The sequence below is a fragment of the Muscardinus avellanarius genome (genome assembly GCF_963383645.1).
Source record: "Muscardinus avellanarius genome assembly, chromosome: 11".
NCBI lineage: Eukaryota > Metazoa > Chordata > Mammalia > Rodentia > Gliridae > Muscardinus > Muscardinus avellanarius.
In genome coordinates, this window is record NC_137797.1 from 65031290 (window position 1) to 65052997 (window position 21708).

Consider the following 21708-nt stretch of genomic DNA (forward strand, 5'->3'; position numbering starts at 1 on the left):
GGCCAAAGTGAAGGTGGTCACAGAGTTGGAGGTCGGTGTCAGCTCCTCGCATCCATCCAGGAACGTCTTGAGGAGGCTAGGAGACCTGCAAAGGGACAGGGGCAGGAGCACAGGCGCCCATGAATCTTGAGGACTCTACCTCTATTGGTTTTGAAAACTGGCCAATACCAGGAGGGAGTATGACTTCATGGAGTAACTGGAGAAATCTACGGGACTGTGTCAGGGGGATGAGATGTCTCTTTACACTCTCTGAACAAGGACACTAAGAAAACTTAAATGAAAATCTCATAAGTGAACCAGCCTTTGTCTGCTCCCCTGCTTTTCAGAGCGACGACGGGAGATGAAGGAAGCCCTCAGTCTATAAAGGAAGGAGTGCAGGGGTATTAATGGGATTAGTGGCTAAAGTGGCCTGTCCCAGGTAAACAGAAAGCTTGTTTACCTGCAGCTGGGACTCTATACTATCCCGCTGGGTTGGGAAGGGTGAAATTAATAGAGGGGAGAGGAAGGAGGGACAGGAGAGAATGAGTCATGGTGGGGTCTTTGGATAGTTGCTCCACTCCCAAGGAAGAGGAACACAAACAACAAAAACCAGAAACCAAAAGAATCGAGGACAAGGAATGAAATAGACACAGTCATTCTTAGTTTGTCAGGGTTTTGAAGTCCTGGCTGCATGCTCACACAGAGTTGCTGGGGGAAGGGGTGTGCAGCCTCAGTCCACGTCCCATGGTCCCACATGGAATACACAGGCACCTTGCCCACAGACATTTCCTATCTGGTATCCACTTGCTCCTCCCCTCAGGACACCCAGGGGACTTTTCCTACCCTTCCTTTCCCCCAGGGGTGTCAGGACTGCCAATGGCATTTGAATCCAGGTCCTGCAAGGAGATAGCCCAGAAGAGGCTGGCGTCTGGGCTACTGTGGGAGTGGGTGGCATGGATGTAGGCACTTCCTTTCAGCTGTCTTTTGGACATCAAGGTCCTAAAAGGCTGAGGGAAATTCCTGGGCTGTTCTCAATCCGCTGGGAAGTTTTAGGCGCTAAACAAGGGGGAGGAAGGAGGTTGAAGGGATGTTAGCTACTCACCACCCTGCCAGGCTGAGAGAGGAGGTGTGGAAGTGCTTCCTAGACTTCCAGCTGCATCCCAGCCCAAAGGTCCGAGGCGTCGGAGTGGGTGTCAGGCATGGGCATTCCCAGGGCCACTCTGTTTGTTGCTTGCTAAACTCTTGCAAGTCGTAGACCAAGCCCTGTGAACTAACTGCAACTAGCTTGGGGGTGGGGTGGGGTGGAGGAAGGGGAATGGGTGTGTGTGTGGGGGGTGACATCACGGGGCGGGCCCCTCCAATCCTTTCCCCCGGGTGTGGGGGGACCCAGTTGCCTACTGCTCTAGTTCAGGACCAGAGACTCCCAGCCACAGCAGGGAAGGGTTTTGGAGGGGCTTAGCGAGAGCGTTGGGGGAAATGTCTCTGAATACCTAAGGAATGACTCCACAACTTGAAGTTTTAAAAGTCCCAAATGGGGTTCCAGCGCCCCTCTAGCTTCAGCGTGGTTTCTTCCACTTCCCAGAGAATTGGAGTATTGTCTTCTGGAGAACCGGGTGGTCGGGATCGGGGACCCTGGGAAGGGACTTTGGCTTTACTGGTCTGAGGGCGCTGGTGGGAGTTCTTTGGGTGGAAAAACTTGTGGAGCAAGACGGGTCCTGGAAGGGTCACTGACAGAACTGTAAGGCTAGAAGTGTGTGCAGAGGAGCGGACCCAGCAGGGTCTGCGTGGGGGCGGGGGCGAGTGTCGACGTCGGCCCAAAGGCTCGGTATGCAAAGTAGATGGAAAGCAGCCCGCAGCTGAGTGCAGAGCTCTGAGGCACTCGGTCTTGGTTCTGCGCCCAGCAGAGCTACGCTCCCAGCACCCTGGCCTTGCTCTCTGACTCGGCCTGGGAACCGCGTCCAGGGGGGCGGATCCAGGGCGTGGGAGCTGCCGTTATAAGGGGCAGCTCGCCAGCTGGGTCAGGAGCGGGGGAGGCCGAGGGCTGCTGGGAGAGGAGGGCACCGCTGTTGTGCCAGGGCGGGGGCTAGCCCATTGCACCGTCTTCTCTACAGGATACAAAGGGCCTCTGTCTTAGCTAGTGCTGGTAGGGAAGGGATCAGAGCGGCGGCTCCTCTGCGCTCCCTGTTTTTCTGCGAGGGAAACGACTATGCATGGAGCACTGGCTGTCCTCCATCTCCCAGCCTTGGCAAAGCCCAGGAATACAGCAAGAGGAACTCTGAGAGTCTGTCCCCAGCCCGCAGGCACTGCTGAAGAGCGCAGCCCTTGCAGCACGCGGAGGGCGGCAGCGGAGGGCCCTTTAAGGGGCGGGGCCAGCGCTCTCTAGGGCCGCCTCCTCTGACTTGACTCGGCTGACTGGCTCGCGCCTCGGCCAACCGCTTCTCCCTTTCTTTCCTGTCGCTTCCCGGGTGGCCCCGGAAGTGGAAGTAGGCGGAGGTCGACGGCCGCGGCGGGGACGGAAGGCGGAAGCGGAGCGTGAGCGGGAGGCGGAGCCGGGGGAGCTGCTCTCGTAGCTCCCCCTGGCCCCAGGCCCAGCTGCTCGAGGGGGAGGAGTTACCGCCGTTCTTCGGTACGTTACCTTCACCCCTTCTACCCTTCCGGTGGGTTTCTAGGGCAACCCTAAGCTCCGCCTGCAGCTTTTCCTTTAGGGCCACACAGACCCCACCCTTTTCTGACAGTCTGCTGAGCCCCCCTCTTCTACGGTTGGTTCCCTTTTCCCTCTGAGTGACCCCCGGGACCACACCCTTTGAGGCACCTCCCTCTTTCCCTGATCGAAGATTATAACTTCCCAGAAAAAGAAGAAAAACTGAGGAGATTTGGAGGAGGGGGTGAGGGTGCAAGCAGGGTTGTAGTTATTCTGATTCTGGGTTACTGTTAATGGTTAGCGGATACCCCAGAAAAACTTGGGTGGCATAACACGGGAGATGGTTACACTAAATAGGCCCCCAACTTAAGGTTGTTTAACTCCTCTATTGGTTCCAGCCTTGACCATCCCCATCTTGATACATTTGTTCCAGGCACCAGAATTTACCATGATGGCTGTAACCTAAATCCTTCCGGAAGCCCCGGGGTCATGGCCCAGAAGCACCCCGGAGAAAGAGGGTTGTGTGGAGCCCACCAGAGTGGTGGTGCTTCCCTCAGGACTTTAGGACCCTCCGTGGACCCTGAAATACTTTCATTCTCAGGACTCAGGGACTCAGCAGGGACTGCTCCTAATGATACCCGCTGCCTCACAGAACACTCTGGTCCTAAGTACACACAGCCCCCAAACCCAGCCCACTGGTCGGATCCAAGCCATGGCCCCCCAAGGGGTCCAGGACCACCTAGGGAAGGAGAGGACCCTGATCAGAGCGAGGCATCTTCAGAAGAGTCAGGCGTGGACCAGGAACTCTCAAGAGAGAATGAGGCTGGGTACCAGGAGGATGGGAACCCTTCTTTTCTTTCCATTCCATCTGCTTGTAACTGTCAGGGAACCCCTGAAGGGCCTTATTCTGAGGGAGGAGATGGCTCTTCTAGCAACTTTTGCCACCACTGTACCTCCCCAGCCTTGGGGGAAGATGATGAGTTGGAAAAGGAATATGACGATGAGGAACCTCTTAAATTTCCCAGTGATTTTTCACGTGTGTCCAGCGGAAGGAAACCCCCATCCCGGAGACAGCGGCATCGCCTTCCAACCAAGGAGGATACTCGAGAATGTGGACGTAGAGATCTTAGGTCCTCTGGTCGACATCGGCTGGGCCGGAAACGAAGTCAGGCAGATAAGCGCAGAGGCCTAGGATTGTGGGGAGCAGAGGAACTATGTCAGCTTGGGCAAGCAGGCTTCTGGTGGCTGATTGAACTGCTGGTACTGGTGGGAGAGTATGTGGAAGCTTGTGGTCATCTCATCTATGCATGCAGGCAGCTGAAAGGCAGTGATCTGGACCTTTTTCGAGTTTGGGTGGGAGTCTGGGCAGGGAGGGTGGGGGGCTGGGCCCAGGTGGTGTTCCAGTTTCTAAGCCAGGGGTTTTACTATGGAGCAGGGCTGTTCACCCGTTTTCTTAGGTTACTGGGTGCTTTGCTGCTCCTGGCTCTGGCCCTCTTTTTGGGCTGTCTACAGTTGGGCTGGCGCTTTCTGGTGGGATTGGGTGACCGATTAGGCTGGAGGGATAAGGCCATCTGGCTCTTCTCTTGGCTGGATTCCCCCCCCTTGCAGCATTGCCTGACAATACTGAGAGACAGCAGGCCATGGCAGCAGCTGGTAAGAATAGTTCAATGGGGTTGGCTGGAGTTGCCTTGGGTCAAGCAGAAGACTAATAGACAGGGGAATGCACCTGTAGCTAGTGGACGCTACTGCCAGCCTGAAGAGGAAGTGGCTCGACTCCTGACCATGGCTGGGATTCCTGAGGATGAATTAAACCCTTTCCATGTGCTGGGGCTTGAAGCCACAGCATCAGATATTGAACTGAAGAAGGCCTATAGACAGCTGGCAGTGTTGGTGAGTACCCTTCTGGTCTGTTCCCTGTTCCTCTGTTTCTATATTTTCTATTCCAATTGTAGAGAGAATGGAATAATAGGAAGTTAGAGCAGAAAGTCAACTTGAAGCTGAAGGGCAACATTCTTAGGAAGGAATCATAAAGACTGTGTGCACGTGTGTGGGTGTGGGCGGGTAATGGGGGTTACACCCAGGGGTGCTTTATCTCTGAGCTATATCCCCAGCCTCCCCTTCCCCCCTTGTGTTGGGGATTGGACCCCGGTGCATTCTACCTCCAAGCTACACCATCAGCCCTATTTTATTTTTATTTTGAAACAGCATCTTGCTAGGTTGATGAGACTCTCACTATGCTGAGGCTGTCATTGAACCTGCGATCCTCCTGTCTCAGCCTCCCTAGTACTGGGATTACAGGCAAGTGCCTGGCTTCCCTAGTCCTTTTTTGTTTTTTGCGGAACTGAGGATTCAATCCAGGGTATGGGGATTCTTCCCCCGGACTTGGGAGGGAGAGACCTGAAATGAAGATGTGGACAATTGTCTCTTGGACAACTGACAACTTTATTCTCTAGAACTAAGTTTTTATACTTTTTTTCCCCTGCACCAAAACCACAACTTCAAAAGAAAGAAAAACATCAAAGTACAATCTCAAACACAATGCAGAATGATTGATATAGAACATATGTCATATGCTTGCAGAATACAATCATGGAGGGAAAATTAAAAAAGAAGAAACAAAGAGGCCTGGTTAAAGATTATTAAGAGCACGATTACAGCCAGTTCCCGCTCTCACCGGTGGGTTGGGTGTAAGAAATTCCGGAAAGACAAGAAGTCACCCAGAGTCTCGGAAAGCTTGACCTTTCGCCAAACTGCCTTAACTCTTTCGGAACCTTTCGTTCCTCAGGCTTCTTCCATGTCCTCCATCATTTCTCCCTTTTTTATTAAGTTTAATGGCAGCTGCGGTGAGAGCGAGGTTAGAGGCCTTTGATCCGGACAAGGCTCTCCGGACCCATCCAAATCCTAAAATTATAAGCATGAAACATAATCCTATAAGCAACAATTGCAATATTCCAGGTGGCGTTTTTTTTTTATCAAGTTTGACAAAGGATTATTATTTATAATATTGTCCAAAGCATTAAAAAATTTATCATCATATTCAGAGGAAAGTGTATGAACAAATGTCTCCTTAATTTCTCTTTTTAAGGCATCAATATCCAAAGAGTTGTTACTAGAGATGCTGGCTAAATGCTGACGAATAGAGTCCCACTTATATTTTGTATGGTTGTATTCTAAATTAGTGACACAAAATTGACTAATGTTTCAATGACATCTCAAGGATAATCGATACTGTGTCTCTACTAATTGATTCCCTATCCATTGCAGAGCTTCTCCAAACTCATTCACCTTGTCTAACAATTGCTGATCTACTTTAGCTTGTTGTTCCCTCAAGGTATGGGATTGATTATGCCAGTTACTTATAAATTCCTCGTTTCGGATAGAGTTATGCAATGCCATACCTGCAACAGCACCCACGGAGGCAACAGTTATAAGCCCTATTATCCCAATAATGATCCATTCTATAAAATGTTTTCCCCTTCTAAGGACATATTGATGAAAAGAATGAAAAGAATGAACAAAAGATGATTCCTCCCAGGGATAGTTTAAAGTAACAGGTATCCAGATATGCGTTCTCTGAGAATTATAAGGCTCTCCTTAGACCTATTGAAATTAACAGACGTATTAACACAAGTAAATAACCTACAATTATAACATGATACACTATTCTGTTGAGCTATTAATGTGCCTATCGCTAACAAACAAGGAGGTCTTACGCATGCCTGTATCCAAAATTCTGTAGTATAATTTATAAAATATTTTTGGGGAGTTACTACAGAGGCGTAGGCTCCAGCCAATTTTAATGAATGCAAAGCGGCTACAAGTTTCCACACGTGCCACTGCTCCAGCCCTACAAGGCCAGAAGCCACAATGCGAGGCCTAGGTGGAGCCAGCCCTCCATTGTGCCAGGAAATTATATAATTTGCTTGTCGCCAAAAAAAGGAATTCCCTTGATGTTTAGATTCAGTAACATTCCAGTGTATGGTATGATTATTACAATAAACATTATCATTATGCTCTTCATCACAATCAGTAAAGTACCCATATGGCCCCCAGTCCACAAAAGTGAATTTTTCGTGAGTAGCAACCCGGGCCAATTTTGCTCTACATGTGTTCCAATGTAGTGGAGCATAGTTTCTTTTTCTCCAAGAAACTACTTCACATGGTGAATCTGAGGGAGCCATAAAAGCAGTGGTATAGTTACTCATATGATGAGGAGCCACCAAATCAGTAGCGTTGAGCAGGAAAGAAAAAGCAGCAAAAAATCCAAGATGAAATCCAGTCCCATTGTTAGCATTATATCCCCACCATTGAGGAAATATCGGGAGACATATATCAATTCCCCCAAAACAAATAGGTAAAGTCTTATATCCCAGTGTAAAGTTTATCAATTTTCCTTCTTCAGCCGGATGGCTCTGTGGTGACTTCTTCCAGGGAGGCGGCATCATTTCTGAATTGTTGGTAAACACTAGTGCATTATCTGTCCAATCAACAAGTTCTACCAATGGAGGGAAAGGAATGTAAGTCCAATAAGTATAATTGTCGCTACTCACCCCTGAAGCACAGGACAATATGGCAATTATTGCTAAAAACATCTTGTCTGGTGTTACTGGTCCTCCAGCTTCTTTTACTATAGCCTCTGCTTTTCTACTCAGATTCTTTATTTGTGCCCACGTTGGGTAGGGTTTCTTTTCCGATATCTGTGCCCGGTGAAGCTGAAACCGTAGGTTTTTCATCTTTTTTTCTCCACCGGAGTTTTCATTAGGGGATCCAGAATTGCTTGCCATTTTCTGTGGAGACAAGAGCATAACCTCTGCCTAGGAAATGTAATTTTCCTGGCTTCCATTCATTATTATGATCCTAAACCCAAATTGCCTGATGTAATAATGGCTACTTTTCTGTATGGAAATGCTTCTCTGCTCTGGTAATATCAGGAGAATTTTTAAAATTTAAATAGTTTAAAGTATAAAGAGTTGTATATAAAACTTCTCTGGGGTCCATACTCCCCCTCTTTTGTTTAGAAAAAAGAAGCTTAATAGTAGCATTAGCACGTTCAACCAAGGCTTGACCTTGGGGGTTGTAGGGGATGCCAGTAACATGGGAAATATTCCATTTAGTAAGAAACTGTTTAAATGCTTTAGAGGTAAAAGCAGGTCCATTATCTGTTTTTATTTGTAGAGGCACTCCCATAACCGCAAAAGTGTTTACTAATGCCAGTCTTGCTGCCTTGGAAGTTTCACTTTTAGTAGGTACTGCCCATATAAAAGAAGAATAAGTATCTATAATTACCAAGGCTAAGGAATAAAGAGGTAAAGAAATATGAGTAAAGTCTACCTGCCAGAGATCATTAGGTTTTAGGCCCCTAGGGTTAACACCTGAAGGTTCAGTTAAATGAAAAGGCCGGCATACGGGGCAATTTCATGTCATTTGTTTTGCTTGAGAAAAAGGAATTTTATATGCTACATGTAATCTGTTTGAATGAAAAGACGTATGTTCCTCCTGAGGTGAGGAAAAAACTGCTGCCAAAAGAGCATCCGTACCAGCATTTCCTTGTGTTAACGGGCCAGGGAGATTGGAGTGTGATCTAATATGGGTAACATAAAAAGGCTCAGATCGGCGTCTGATTAAACGTTGGAGCCTGAGAAAAAGTTGCGTAATAGGTGCAGGGCCATCAGGGATATATGCGGTTTCAATACCAGGAAATAAATTAACTACATAAGCTGAACCAGATACCACATTTAAAGCACAAGAACATCTTTCTAACAGTACAATCAGAGCAAACAATTCATTTTTCTGTGTAGATTGATAAGGGGTTGGGAGTTGTAATTTTAAATCAGGACCATAGATGGCAGCCTTATGCTGTTTAGTAGCATCGATATAATAAGTGGGAGCTTTAGAAATGGGTTGCGAGACAACAACAATTAATAATCCAATCACATCTAGTGAGGAAATTCCATAACTTTCCTTGAGGATAATGAAAAGTAATATCACCAACAAAATCAGCCAAAGCAATTTGTAATGAAGTATAAAGATTAAGAAGACTATGAAAGGTTTCTTTGTTAAACGGCACAGTAATAAATTCAGCATCATATCCAGAAAGAGAAATAATCCTTTTTCTACCTAAAACAATCAACGTAGACACATGTTCAATATAAGGGGTGATTGTTTTTGACCCCTTACGGTGGGTATACACCCATTCTAATGGTTTATCTTTTTGGACTACAATTCCCGTAGGTGTATTAGGAGTTTTCATGATTAATAATCCTATTTTTTTGCCAGGTTGATATCATTGAACAAATGCCTCAGAAATTCTTTGTTCTATCAATTTTAGCTCTTGTTTTGCCTGGGCGGTAAGCACCCGTGGACTATTTAAGGAAGGATCTCTTAAGGTGGCAAAAAGATGTTGTAAGGCATAATTTGGAATTCCAAGAGTGGGTCGAACCCAATTAATGTCTCCTAACAATTTTTGCATATTATTTAAAGTACAATTGGCCGGAATGTTTATGCGGGCACCTTTGGGTTTTACTGTTTGTCTTTGCACCACATAACCTAAATAGTCATAGGGAGGCATTGTTTGAATTTTTTCCGGGGCAATTCTCAAGCCTTGAGCCTGCAGGGCTTGCACTGTTTTCCTGAGAAGATTAAGCAAGACCTCTTTTTCAGGGTGGGTGATCAAAATATCGTCCATATAATGGATTATATGTGCCCCTGGGTACAAGTCCCTAACAGACTGTAATGCTGCATCAACATAATACTGACACATAGTCGGAGAGTTCGCCATGCCCTGGGGCAGTACCTTCCATTGAAATCGTTTTGCAGGCTGAATATTATTAAGAGAGGGGAGAGTAAAGGCAAACCTCTGACAGTCTTTAGAATGCAAAGGAATTGAAAAAAAAAACAATCCTGTATGTCAATCACAGAAATCTCCCAATCCTGAGGTATCATGGATGGGGCAGGTATACCTGATTGTAATGCACCCATTGGCTGAAGAGTCTTATTAACATTTCGCAAATCTATTAGCATTCTCCATTTTCCTGTTTTCTTTTTTATTGCAAATATAGGGGAGTTCCAAGGTGACACAGAAGGTTCAATATGTCCACTTTGTAATTGCTCTTGTACAATAATATAAAGAGCCTGTAACTTTTCTTTTGTAAGGGGGCATTGAGGAGTCCATACAGGCTCATCTGAATACCAAGTCAATGGTAATGGTCGTATTTTCTCAATGGCCCCTATCAAAAATGCTCATTCAGAACTAAGGTGGCTTTTGTTTGTTGTAAAAAAATCTCTGCCCCACAGATTGATAGGTGAATCTGCAATACAAGGCTGGAGCAAAATGTTAGTTCTGTCAGCAGTCTCAATAAATAAAATTTCCTTACTTTGATATACACTATCTTGTGCTCCCAAACCTACTAAAGTAGTAGGGGATTTTTGTTTAGGCCATCCTTTTGGCCATTCAACTGTTCTTATAATAGATATGTCTGCTCCAGTATCTAGCATGCCTGTGAAAGGCCGCCTCTTAATAGTGATAGTAAGAATAGGTTTATTATTTTTTTGTAAAAAAGCAGTTAACCCTATGATATCAATATTTCTTGACCCTTCCGCCTGTCCTTTATTTTCAGTATTACACTTAAGATAGGGAAGGATTAACAGTTGAGCAAGATATTCTCCTTTATTATCGGAGACATGGATCAAGATGGAAATTACCCCCATATAATCCTCATTAATTTCATCAGTATGTACTAGAAGGCCCTTCAAAATATTATCACTGAGACCAAGAATTAACGCCACAGTAGTTTTTGGAATAGGGCCCACATATTCAAAATCTATTTTATGAGGATTATTAATAGCCAACAATCGTTGAGAATGAGGGGCTGGTAAATACACAGCAGCACTTCCTCGAGTGACTGTAGTAAGAGTCATTACATTTTGTAAAGTTATAGGAACGGTCTTGTCCTCAATTGTCATATTTTTCAAAAAAGTCCTTTTAATTTTTTGAGTTCCTGTTCAGAAAATTGTTCCTCATTTTGTTTGGGGCTGAGGGAACACCCCCTTATTAGTTTCCCTGATTCTTCTGTAACTCATTTCCATCCTTATCAAATTTAGATTTACATTCACTTTTCCAGTGTCTCCCCTTCTTGCATCTAGGACATATCCCGGGGAGTGTAGATTTCTCCCCCCTTTGTCTGTAGTTATTTGTTTGTAAGGGGATTCTACATTCTTTCTTTATATGTCCAGGCCTTCCACAGTTAAAACACTTTCGCTTATCTATATCCTGTATTCTTTTGGTTTCCATTGCCGCTATTTGTGCCTTATGTGTCACGGTTCCTATATTTTGACATGCCTTCATATACTCTAAAACATTCCTGAAAGGTTTGAGCTGCCCCTGCCCCACAAGGGGCAGGGCTGGAAGCTAGGAGGCGGAGCCCAGTGATTCCTAGAGGGGACCACGCCTCCCGGTCTCCCGGTCAGGAAGAAGCGAGTTCAGAGTTCAGAGGGGAGCCCGACAGGGAGACTGAGAGACCCACTCTCCCCCACCAGCCCCCGTGGGCACGCGGGGGCTGGAGGCCGACCTCCCATGAATAAAGCCATCCATATCATATTATGGATCTCCGCGTGTCTGTGCGACAGTAGGATGCGCCAAATATCTTTGAATTCCCAGCCTCTCTAATGGGCCGGATAGCCGCTTGACAGTCTTCATTAGCATTATCAAAAGCTAGTTGCTTGGTTAATATTTCTGACAATTCCGCGTTATTTATGGTTTTTTGAATAGAATCCTGCAGTCTCCCAATGAAGGAATTATACTCTTCAGTGGGTCCTTGTAAAATTTTTGTAAATGGCTCTCCTGTTCCTGTATCAATTTTTTTCCAAGCCAAAATAGCAGCTTCTAAAATCCAATATATATGTTGCGGTTGTACATTTTGGATCTGAGCTGCTTGGTCTGACCAAGCCCCAGTTCCAGTGAGTAACTCATAAGACAACTGAGCCTGATTTCCCTGAGCCAATTGATCACACATAATTTATTTTGCCTCCTCACTGAGCCACATTTGCCATTGTGAATATTGCTGTCCTGTAAGGACTATCTTTGCTACTACATAGAAATCATAAGGGATCCAGTTCTCTGCCCAAGAGCGCAAGAATTCAACGCAGTAATTAGAAGCAGGCCCACAAAGCATGCATGCCTTTTTGAAAGAAGAAATAGTATCAAATTCAAGCCCTCTCCATTTAGTTTGCTGCAGCGGACCAGGGTTAAAAGGGACAGGGAAGGTGAAAGCTAAATGAGCAGGATAGTCTCGAGGTTTGAGAGACATAGATTTAGGCAAGACTAGATTCGTTTTGTGCTCTAAAAGATTTATGCTTTCTGCTACAGGGGCCGAAGGGGGAGCGGGCGTGGGCGCCAAGACGCTCGCCCCGACTTCTTTTCCTGGGCTTTCGGAGGCAAATATTATGTCCTTTTGTTTTTTTGCTCTATCTAAATCTTCCTTCGACAATTCATATATTTGAAGTGATTTTTCAGTTTCACTCTCTATGTCTAAAGCCTTGCCGTCAATTTGTTGAATGATCATTTTAATTAAAGACCAAGTGACCCACCATTGTGGGGGAATATTCTCCCCTTGCCGATATGCTTTCATAATATTTTTTCAAACTCTGTCCCATATTTCTTCATCTAAAGTTCCTTCATCAGGAGGCCAAGGATTATATTCTGCAGCTAAATCATAACAATTTTGCAACTCTTCTTGTGATACCTTTATCTTATATTGCTTTAAAAGATAATGTACTAATTTTGTAAAAGGATTCTTACTTACTTGATTTCCCATAGCTGCTTACCTCTTTCTGCAGCGGCCTCCTCCCTCTTCTCTTTGGGGGCTCCTTCAAGTCCCTGGTTGCGGGCGCCACTTATGGGGATTCTTCCCCAGGACTTGGGAGGGAGAGACCTGAAATGAAGACATGGACAACTGTCTCTTGGACAACTGACAACTTTATTCTCTAGAACTAAGTTTTTATACTTTTTTCCCCTGCACCAAAACCACAACTTCAAAAGAAAGAAAAATATCAAAGTACAATCTCAAACACAATGCAGAATGATTGATATAGAACATATGTCATATGCTTGCAGAATACAATCATGGAGGGAAAATTAAAAAACAAGAAGAAACAAAGAGGCCTGGTTAAAGATTATTAAGAGCACGATTACAGCCAATTCCCGCTCTCACCGGTGGGTTGGGTGTAAGAAATTCCGGAAAGACAAGAAGTCACCCAGAGTCTCGGAAAGCTTGACCTTTCGCCAAACTGCCTTAACTCTTTCAGAACCATTCGTTCCTCAGGCTTCTTCCATGTCCTCCATCACAGGGACATTCTACCTCTGAGCTACACCCCAGCCCTATTTTATTCTTTATTTTGAAACAGGGTCTCACTGAGTTGTGGAGGGTCTCCCTAAGTACCTGAAGTTAGCTATGAACTTGCGATCCTCCTGTTTTAGCCTCCCAAGTACTAGGATTACAATCATAATCATGCGCCACCACACCTCGCTCCCTAGTCCTTTTTATTTTTTGAGACAGGGTCTAAATTGCCCAGGCTGGCCTCAAACTTGGGATCCTCTTGCCTCATCCTCCTGAGTAGTTAGAAATATAGGCATGCTCTACTGTGCTAGCTAATACTGGCTTTTCTCTCTTTGCTTTGGAATATGGCCTTCCCTTTAAATTTTTTTTTTTTTTTTTGTCAAGAGGCTTCCCCTGCCCCCTTGAAACCTGGTTTAACAGGCATTGTTGAACTCAAGCATCCTGCAATAGCTAGATGAAATCCTTTTAAGCCGGGTGTGATGGTGTACACTTAAAAATCCCAGTACTTGGCTGACAAAGGAGGATGGCAGGTTCCTAGCCAGACTCAGCAACTTGTGAGGCCCTCTGCAACTTAGCAAGACCTTGTTTCAAAATAATAAAAAAAGGTCTGGGGTGTAGCATGGAGGTAGAATGTCCCTGGGTTCAATTGCTAGTACCACACACAAAAATGCTTTAACTAGGGTGGGGAAGAGGCCTAGTCAGACAGCACCTCAGTTTCTCTACTCTGGACAATGGAGGGATTTTTAAGCATGGGGCAACCTAGCTATCTCTCCCAGAGGAACAAGTGTGGCATAGTGTGAGAGGGTTCAGGGAGTGCTTGTGAGTGTTTAACCTAGAACCAAGAAGGAAGGGGGCTATTTCAAGATCAGCAAACTGGAATATGAAAGGGAAGGAATATGGAACACAAAAATAAGGAGGTGAATGCATGTATGTGTAGCACATGAAAATGTGGTTGCTTTTTATTGATAAGGGAATATGCAAGTTGGGGTTGTAATGTACCTATGCTTGAAGGAAATGGTTTAATGCAAGTATGCAGTTGAACTACTATTAAAAGTAGGTATTAGTTTGTTATTTTTAGATAGGATTGTTATTGCTATTTCTATACAAGTAAGATTATATTATGAATATAATAGTAATAGATAAATGAATATAATGTAATAATGTGTAAATTTCTTTGGAGGCCTACTTTTACTGTGTGTGGGGAGCTGGATTGGTAAAGCATCACAGTATATAATTTATCTAAATAGCTACATGATACCACAGAGGAATGGGCAACTAAGGTTTCCCTTAATGATTAAAGTTGCAGTACACCCCAATTTACCAAAGAACTAAATGAATTTGGTGGAAAATGCATGTACCTTAGTGGATAGCATAGGATATTCTTGTGTGTGTGTGTGTGTGTGTGGGGGGGTACTGGGGATGAAACCAAAAACCCAGGGGCATTCTACCTCCAAGCTACACCACTAACCTTTTCTTTTTTCTTTTCTTTCTTTCTTTTTTTTTTTTGGTGGTACTTGGGTGGAACCCAGGGGCTTTCTACCTCTGGGCTATACTCCCAGACCTCTTTTTTTATCCTTTATTTGGAAACAGGGTCTAAGTTGCTGAGCCTCACTAAGTATCTGAGGCTGGCTGCCATCCTCCTGTCTCAGCCTCCCAAGTACTGGGATTTCAAGCATGAGCCACCACACTCAGCTGAGTACTCTATCCTTTAAACATCCCAAAGTTCTCTCTTGTGCTGGGCTGGAGTTTCTCTAGGCTTCTTTATTATAGAGCCTCTTAGTGGCCTTACAAGGCCCAGTGTGAACATTATAAAGGGCTGTTATATTAGATTGAGAATACAAGTTTAACAGCATTCTTTTTATTTGGCATTAGTAGGGAAGACTCACTTTAGCTCTTTATTTTTGGGGAGTAGAAGTGGGAACAAACAGGAAACTGTAGGAGAAGAAGTTATTTATCATGGAAGAAAGGCTGGAAAGGATATATATATATATATATATATATATATGTATAAAACTTTTTTTTTTGCCATACTGGGGATGGAATCCAGAGGCATTCTACCTTTAAGCTATACCACCAGCCCTATTTTTTATTCCCTTCCTTCCTTCCTTCCTTCCATCCATAGTAATGGGGATGGAACCCAGGGGCATATTCTACCTCTAAACCACATCCTCAGACCTAGTTTTTTTTTTTTTTTGGTGGTACTGGGGTTCCTGGAAGCCCTTCTACCTCTGGGCTACACTCCCAGACCTACTTTATATTTTTGAAACAGGGTCTCTTAAGCCAGCATGGCTGGCTTCAAACCTGCACAATCCTCCTGTGTCTGCCTCCCAAGCGCGGGGATTACAAGTGTGCACCACCACGCCTGGCTTTCAACCCTAGTTCTTATTCTTTATTTTGAAACAGAGTCTCACTGAATTGCAAAGGGCCTAAGTAACTGAGGCTGTCCATGAATTGCAATCCTCTTGTCTCAGCCTCCCAAATGCTGGGGTTTACACGTGTGTGTCACCATGCCTGGCTCTGGAAAGTATATTATAAGCCTCTGAGGTTATGATATGCTCTTTCATGTCTGAAACAGATAAGGAAACTATAGTAGAAAGTTTTGGGTATAAAATTTTTCTTGTTGAAAAGAGTTTGAATATATAACGTCTAGCCGGGTGTGGTGGTGGACACTTGTAATCCCAGTGCTTGGGAGGCTGAGACAGGAGGATTGCACAGGTTCAAAGCCAGCCTCAGCTACTTAGTGAGGCTCTCAGCAACTTAGTGAGGCCCTGTTTCCAAATAAAGTATAAAATAGATCTGGGTGTATAGCCTGGAGGTAGAAAAGCCCCTGGGTTCCACCCTCAGTACCACACACACACACACACACACACACACACACACACACACACGAATATATAACATCTTTGGAACTCTTTATAATTGATAATAAAAATAAAATGCAAGAGTTATGTGTATGTCTGATAAGGTGACCAACCATTTCCATTTGCCTGGAACTTAGGGGTTTCCTGACATTTGAGAAAACTGTCTCAGGTTAGCACTGAAATTCCTAAACTGGGGCAGTCCCAAGCAAACTGGGATGGTAGATTATCCTAGTACCAGATCTTGTGCTATATATTTCACATGTACTTTTTTTCCTGAAGATTTAAAGAAGTTTATTAGAAAGATAGAAATACAGAAAATAGAAATACAGCTCCATACCAGACTGGCATGGAGGGGTGACTCGAAATGAATTCACCCAAAGATATTTTTTTTTTTTTTTGGTGGTACTGGGGTTCCTGGAAGCCCTTCTACCTCCGGTTACACTCCCACAGGCTACACTCCCAGACCTATTTTTATAATTTTTTATGTGGAAACAGGGTCTTTTAAGCCAGTGCGGCTGGCTTCGAACCTGCGCGATCCTCCTGTCTCTGCCTCCTAAGCATGGGGATTACAAGCGTGCGCCACCACGCCCGTCACATGTACTTTTTAAAAAATTTTTGTGGGTCTAGGGATAGAACCCAGGGGCATTTGACCTCTGAGCTATAACCCCTGCCCTATTTTTTATTCTTTAGTTTGAAACGGTCTAAGTTGTGGAGGGCCTCGCTAAGTAGCTGAGGCTGTCCGCGAACCGTGATCCTCTGGTCTCAGCCTCCTGAATGCTGAGATTACAAGTATGCGCCACCACGCCCAGCTCACATGTACTTTGTGTGTGTGTGTGTGTGTGTGTGTGTGTGTATACTGGGGCACTCTAACATAGTTATACATCCCTACCTTTTCTTTTTTTCTTTCTTTTTGGTACTGGGGATTCAACCCAGGGGTATTCTACCTTTGAGCTGCACTCCTTATCCCCCCCTTTTTTTGTGTGATACTGGGGGTGGAATACAGGGGCATTGTACCTCTGAACTACACCCTCAGCCCTATTTTTTATTCTTTATTTTGAAACAGGGTCTCACTGAGTTGTGGCAGGCCTCACTAAGTAGCTGAGGCTGTCCTTGAACTGCCATCCTCCTGTCTCAGCCTCCCAAATGCTGGGATTACAAGCGTGTGCCACCACGCCCAGCTCCCCCCCCTTTTTTAATTTTAAAACAGGGTTTAAGTTGCCAAGCTATCCTCAAACCTGTGATCTTCCTGTCTTAGCCTCCCAGGTAGTGGGATTACAGGTGCATACCACTGTGCCCAGCTCCCAGCCCTTCTTAGTTTTTATTCTGAGACAGGGTCTCACTAAGTTGCCCATGCTGGCCTCGAACTTGTGATCCTCCTGCCCCAGCTTCCTGAGTAGCTGGAATTACAGGCATGTGCCACCAGGTGTGGCATTTGTGTTCTTATTTAATAATCCTAACAATCCATGATAGATAAATATTCAAGGTTATATTGGTAATAAGTGGCAGCTAGGACTTGAGCCCTGCTCTGTCTACAGAGCTAGAGTAATTGAATATTAAACTATATTGGTTTTCCAAAAGGGTGATGGAGAGCCCTTTGATATGGAAATAGATCCAAGAAGAGAGGGTTGTAATGGATTTGTGATGAAATCTTTGTCTTGGTAGGTTCATCCTGATAAAAATCATCATCCTCGTGCTGAGGAGGCCTTCAAGGTTTTGCGGGCAGCTTGGGACATTGTTAGCAACCCTGAAAGGCGGAAGGAATATGAGATGTAAGTTGGAGATGGGAACTTGTCAGGTGAGGTAAATGAAAAATCTTTAGGGGGAGGCCCTTGGACTTGTGGATAGAGGACCTCCAGCAGAGAGAACTGAAGTTGTCTTTCTGGCCAGCCAGGGGCCCCAAGAGGTGAATAGATCTGTCTCCCTTTGTCCTTCCCTCAATACCCTCTTATTTACAAAGCCTTTCTTTCAGGAAACGCATGGCAGAGAATGAGCTGAGCCGGTCAGTGAATGAGTTTCTGTCCAAGCTACAAGATGACCTTAAAGAGGTGATGAATACTATGATGTGTAGCCGATGCCAAGGAAAGCATAGGTATGAAATAGGATAGCCACAGCTGAGGAATTAGGCAAATAACGACCTTCATTAACTGGGTGTGGCAGCGCACACTTGTAATCCCAGCATTTGGGAGGCTAAAACAGGAGGATCTTGGTTCATAGACAGGCTCAGCTACTTAGTGAGGCCCTTTGCAACTCACTGAGACCCTGTCTTAAAATAAAGAATAAAAAACCAGGGCTGGGGGTATATCTCGGAGGTAGATTGCCCCTGGGTTCAAGCCCCAGGACCTTCTTTGTGAATAGTATTGGTAATTGTAGGATACAAATGATGAGTAAAAAGATTCTGAGGTTTCTACCTTTGCCATACTGTCAAGAAATTGAGGATTCATATTAGCAGTAAGAGTCAGGCGTGATGGTGCATGCTTGCAATTCCAGTACTTGGGCGACCGAGAGAGGAGAATTGAGAGGAGGTTCTAGGACAGCCTCAGCAGCAAGCAGTGAAGACTCTCAACCTAATGAGACCCTGTTTCAAAATAAAAATACAATAGGGCTGGAAGTATAGCTCTGAGGTAGAATGCCCTTGGGTTCAATCCCTAGTACAAGACAAAACAAATTAGTAATAAGAAAAATTATTATTATTATTTTTTTGGTACTGTAGATTGAACCCAGAGGTATTGTATTGTACCTCCAAGCTATATCTCTAGCAATTTGTGTGTGTGTGTGTGTGTGTGTGTGTGTGTGTGTGTGTGTGTGGTACTGGGGATGGAACCCAGGGGCATTCTACCTCCGAGCTACATTATGGCCCTATATTTTATTCTTTATTTTGAAACAGGGCCTCACTGAGTAGATGAGGCTGGCCATGAACCTAATCCTCCTGTCTCAGCCTACCAAATGTTGGGATTACAAGCACGCGCCACCATGCTTGGCTTTATTTTTTACTTTGAAACAGGGTCTTCCTAAGTTGCTGAGGGATCTTGCTAAATTGCTAAGGCTAGCCTAGAATCTGTGTTCCATTTGCCTCAGACCCCCAAGTACTGGGATTACAAGTATGTGCCACCCCCCCAATTATGTAATTAGTTTTAAGATAGAAGTTGAGCTGGGCCTAGTGGTGCACACTTGTAATCCCAGAATTTGGGAGGCTGAAACAGGAGAATCATGGTTCACGGCCAGCTTCAGCTACTTAGTGAGGTCCTCCTCAACTTTGTGAGACCTTGTTTCAAAATAAAGAATAAAAAATAGAGCTGGGGGTATAGTTTGGAGGTAGAATGCCCCTGGGTTCAATCCCTAGTGCTGTACCAAAAAAAAAAAAAAAAAAAAAAAGAAAAAAAAAAGAAAGTCAAGGGCATAGTGTACATAGGCATTTGTAATGAGTTAGTGGAGATAATGTGACAGTAATGATGAGATCTTAAGGAACTATCTTATTTTGTTGGGTTGTAGGAGGTTTGAGATGGACCGGGAACCTAAGAATGCCAGATACTGTGCTGAATGTAATAGGTTGCATCCCGCTGAAGAAGGAGACTTTTGGGCAGAGTCAAGCATGTTGGGCTTAAAGATCACCTACTTTGCACTGATGGATGGGAAGGTCTATGACATCACAGGTATACTCTGTCCTTTAGATATATGGGCTTATACTTTTTCTCATGTGCTCTGCACTATGATGTTTTGGCTAATTATTTTTTCTCTTTGCAGAATGGGCTGGATGTCAGCGAGTGAGAATCTCTCCAGATACCCATAGAGTTCCCTATCACATCTCATTTGGTTCCCGGGTCCCAGGCACTAGTGGTCGTCAGAGGTAGGTGGTATTTCTTTCATTTATCTAGCCACTCTCCAAGTTTTGAATATGGTTTCGAATGACCTGCTATTTAGGACACCTAGTTGCCTCATTCTCTGGGAAGTTTGGGAACTGACCCAGTACATCTTCAACATAAAGGTAGCTTTATGACTCTTAACATCTCTCACCTTATTAGTTCTAATCTTTTTTTTTTCTCTCTCTCTCAGAGCCACACCAGATGCTCCTCCTGCTGACCTTCAGGATTTCTTGACCCGAATCTTTCAAGTACCCCCAGGCCAGATGTCCAATGGGAACTTCTTTGCAGCTCCTCAGCCTAGCCCTGGGGCTGCTGCAGCCTCCAAGCCTAACAGCACAGTACCCAAGGGAGAAGCCAAACCGAAGAGGCGGAAGAAAGTGAGGAGGCCCTTCCAACGTTGATACCCCTTCTCTTCTCTCCTCAAATCAATGTCAGGGAGTCAAAAGGGCTGTGTACAGCACAGGATGGAGTTTGATTTATTTTTAAATATTTTAAAAAGGGAAAATTATAAGCTTAAATTGTTGTCAGTACTCTTAGGAAGCCCCTGAACCACGCCTTTCTCCCCTAGCACCCAGGAACTGAATCTTGTCTTCTGACAATACCAAAGAAATAGGGGGTGGTTAGAGTAAAGAACCTAGGGCCTGGACCTGGGCCGGACAGTGTACCCCTTTGAGGTATGGAAGCCAGGTATTTCCCTGTGCTATGCCTTTGTCTTGTCATTTGCTTTTAGAGCAGATGATACCTCCCTCCCCCTTTTAAACTATGAGTCTATGTTATTTCTTGACCCATTTCAGGGCGGAACCCCCTCTCTTATCCTGATATAATAGTTAAAAGAACAAGAAAGCATGTAGCCCTAATTTTGAAGATGCATAGAGTCAAAGAGTGGAAACTCCATTTTTTCTCTGACTTTCACCTTTTGGGTAAATCACCCAACTTCAGGCTTATTGCTGCAAAGATGGCCAAAATTAATCCTTTTTAAGAAGCAGACTCATGCCCTCTGCCTTTGGGTGGGGGGAGGATAAGGGGGTTCCCGGAAGCCCCCTTGCGATCCAAGGGTTTGTATTTTTTTAAGTTTGTTCATATTTGTATGTATATATCTATTTAAAGCCAGGGGATTATCTTTCTATAAATATATAACTGGCAACCTGTATCTTTCTTCTTTGCCCATAAAGCTGGAGCCCTTTTTTCTCATTTGAAAATCCTTGCCCTACTGTTAGTTAAGAGTGAAGGGCACCTCCTACAGGACTAAATGAGAAGGGATAAAAGTTGCTTAATTTTTTTTGTGTGTGTGGTACTGGGGATGGAACCCAGGGGCATTATACTTCTGAGCTACACCTCCAGCCCTATATTTTCTTTTCTTTCTTTCTTTCCTTTCTTTCTGTCTTGTCTGGGAATGGAACCCATCCAAGCTACATCCCCTACCCTATTTTTTATTCTTTATTTTGAGGCAGGGTCTCACTAAGTAGCGGAGGGCCTCACTAAGTAGCTGAGACTGTCTGCGAACCATGATCCTCCAGTCTCAGCCTCCTGAATGCTGGGATTACAAGTGTGTGCCACCACGCCCGGCTTTATTTTTGAAACTGGGTCTCATTGAGTTGCAAAGGACTTCACTAAGTAGCTGAGGCCTGTCTTCGAACCGCGATCCTCCTGTCTCAGCCTCCCAAATGCTGGGATTACAAGTGTGTGCCACCACGCCCGGCTTTGCTTAAAGTTTTATATAGGAAGTCAGTAGTCTGTCATTCCTCCCCAGTACTGTGAGGAGCTTCTTGCTGATTAAATTGCAGCCATGGCTGAAAAAGTTACTTTATTATATGGAAAACATACAGTAAAACAGAGCTGGAAGGCAGTAGGAGTAGAAGATAGAGAAAATGTAACCACCAAATAAGCCGCACAAATATGAATGGCTTCCTGTTACACAGGAGTACGATCTGGCCCTTGACTTCATCTGCCCTTTTTTTTGTGTGTGGTACTGGGGTTGGAACTCAGGGGGCCGTTCTACCTCCAAGCTACGCCTCCAGCCCTATTTTTAATTC

At 44.7% G+C, this 21708-nt stretch overlaps 1 protein-coding gene across 2 annotated transcripts; it reads left to right on the forward strand.

The window, feature by feature from the left end:
• Positions 1-3043: 3043 nt before the first annotated feature.
• On the forward strand, positions 3044-20076 carry DNAJC14 (DnaJ heat shock protein family (Hsp40) member C14; the record flags this gene model as incomplete). Of its 2 annotated transcripts, XM_080705421.1 has the most annotated exons (6): positions 3044-4510; positions 17478-17584; positions 17785-17904; positions 19305-19465; positions 19557-19659; positions 19866-20076. In XM_080705421.1, 6 exons carry the CDS (start codon positions 3110-3112, stop codon positions 20074-20076), a joined length of 2103 nt encoding a protein of 700 aa, XP_080561547.1. The 2 variants fall into 2 exon arrangements, with proteins under 2 accessions (XP_080561547.1, XP_080561546.1); XM_080705420.1 differs by lacking the exon at positions 17785-17904 and having other exon boundaries at positions 3110-4510.
• Positions 20077-21708: the final 1632 nt, after the last annotated feature.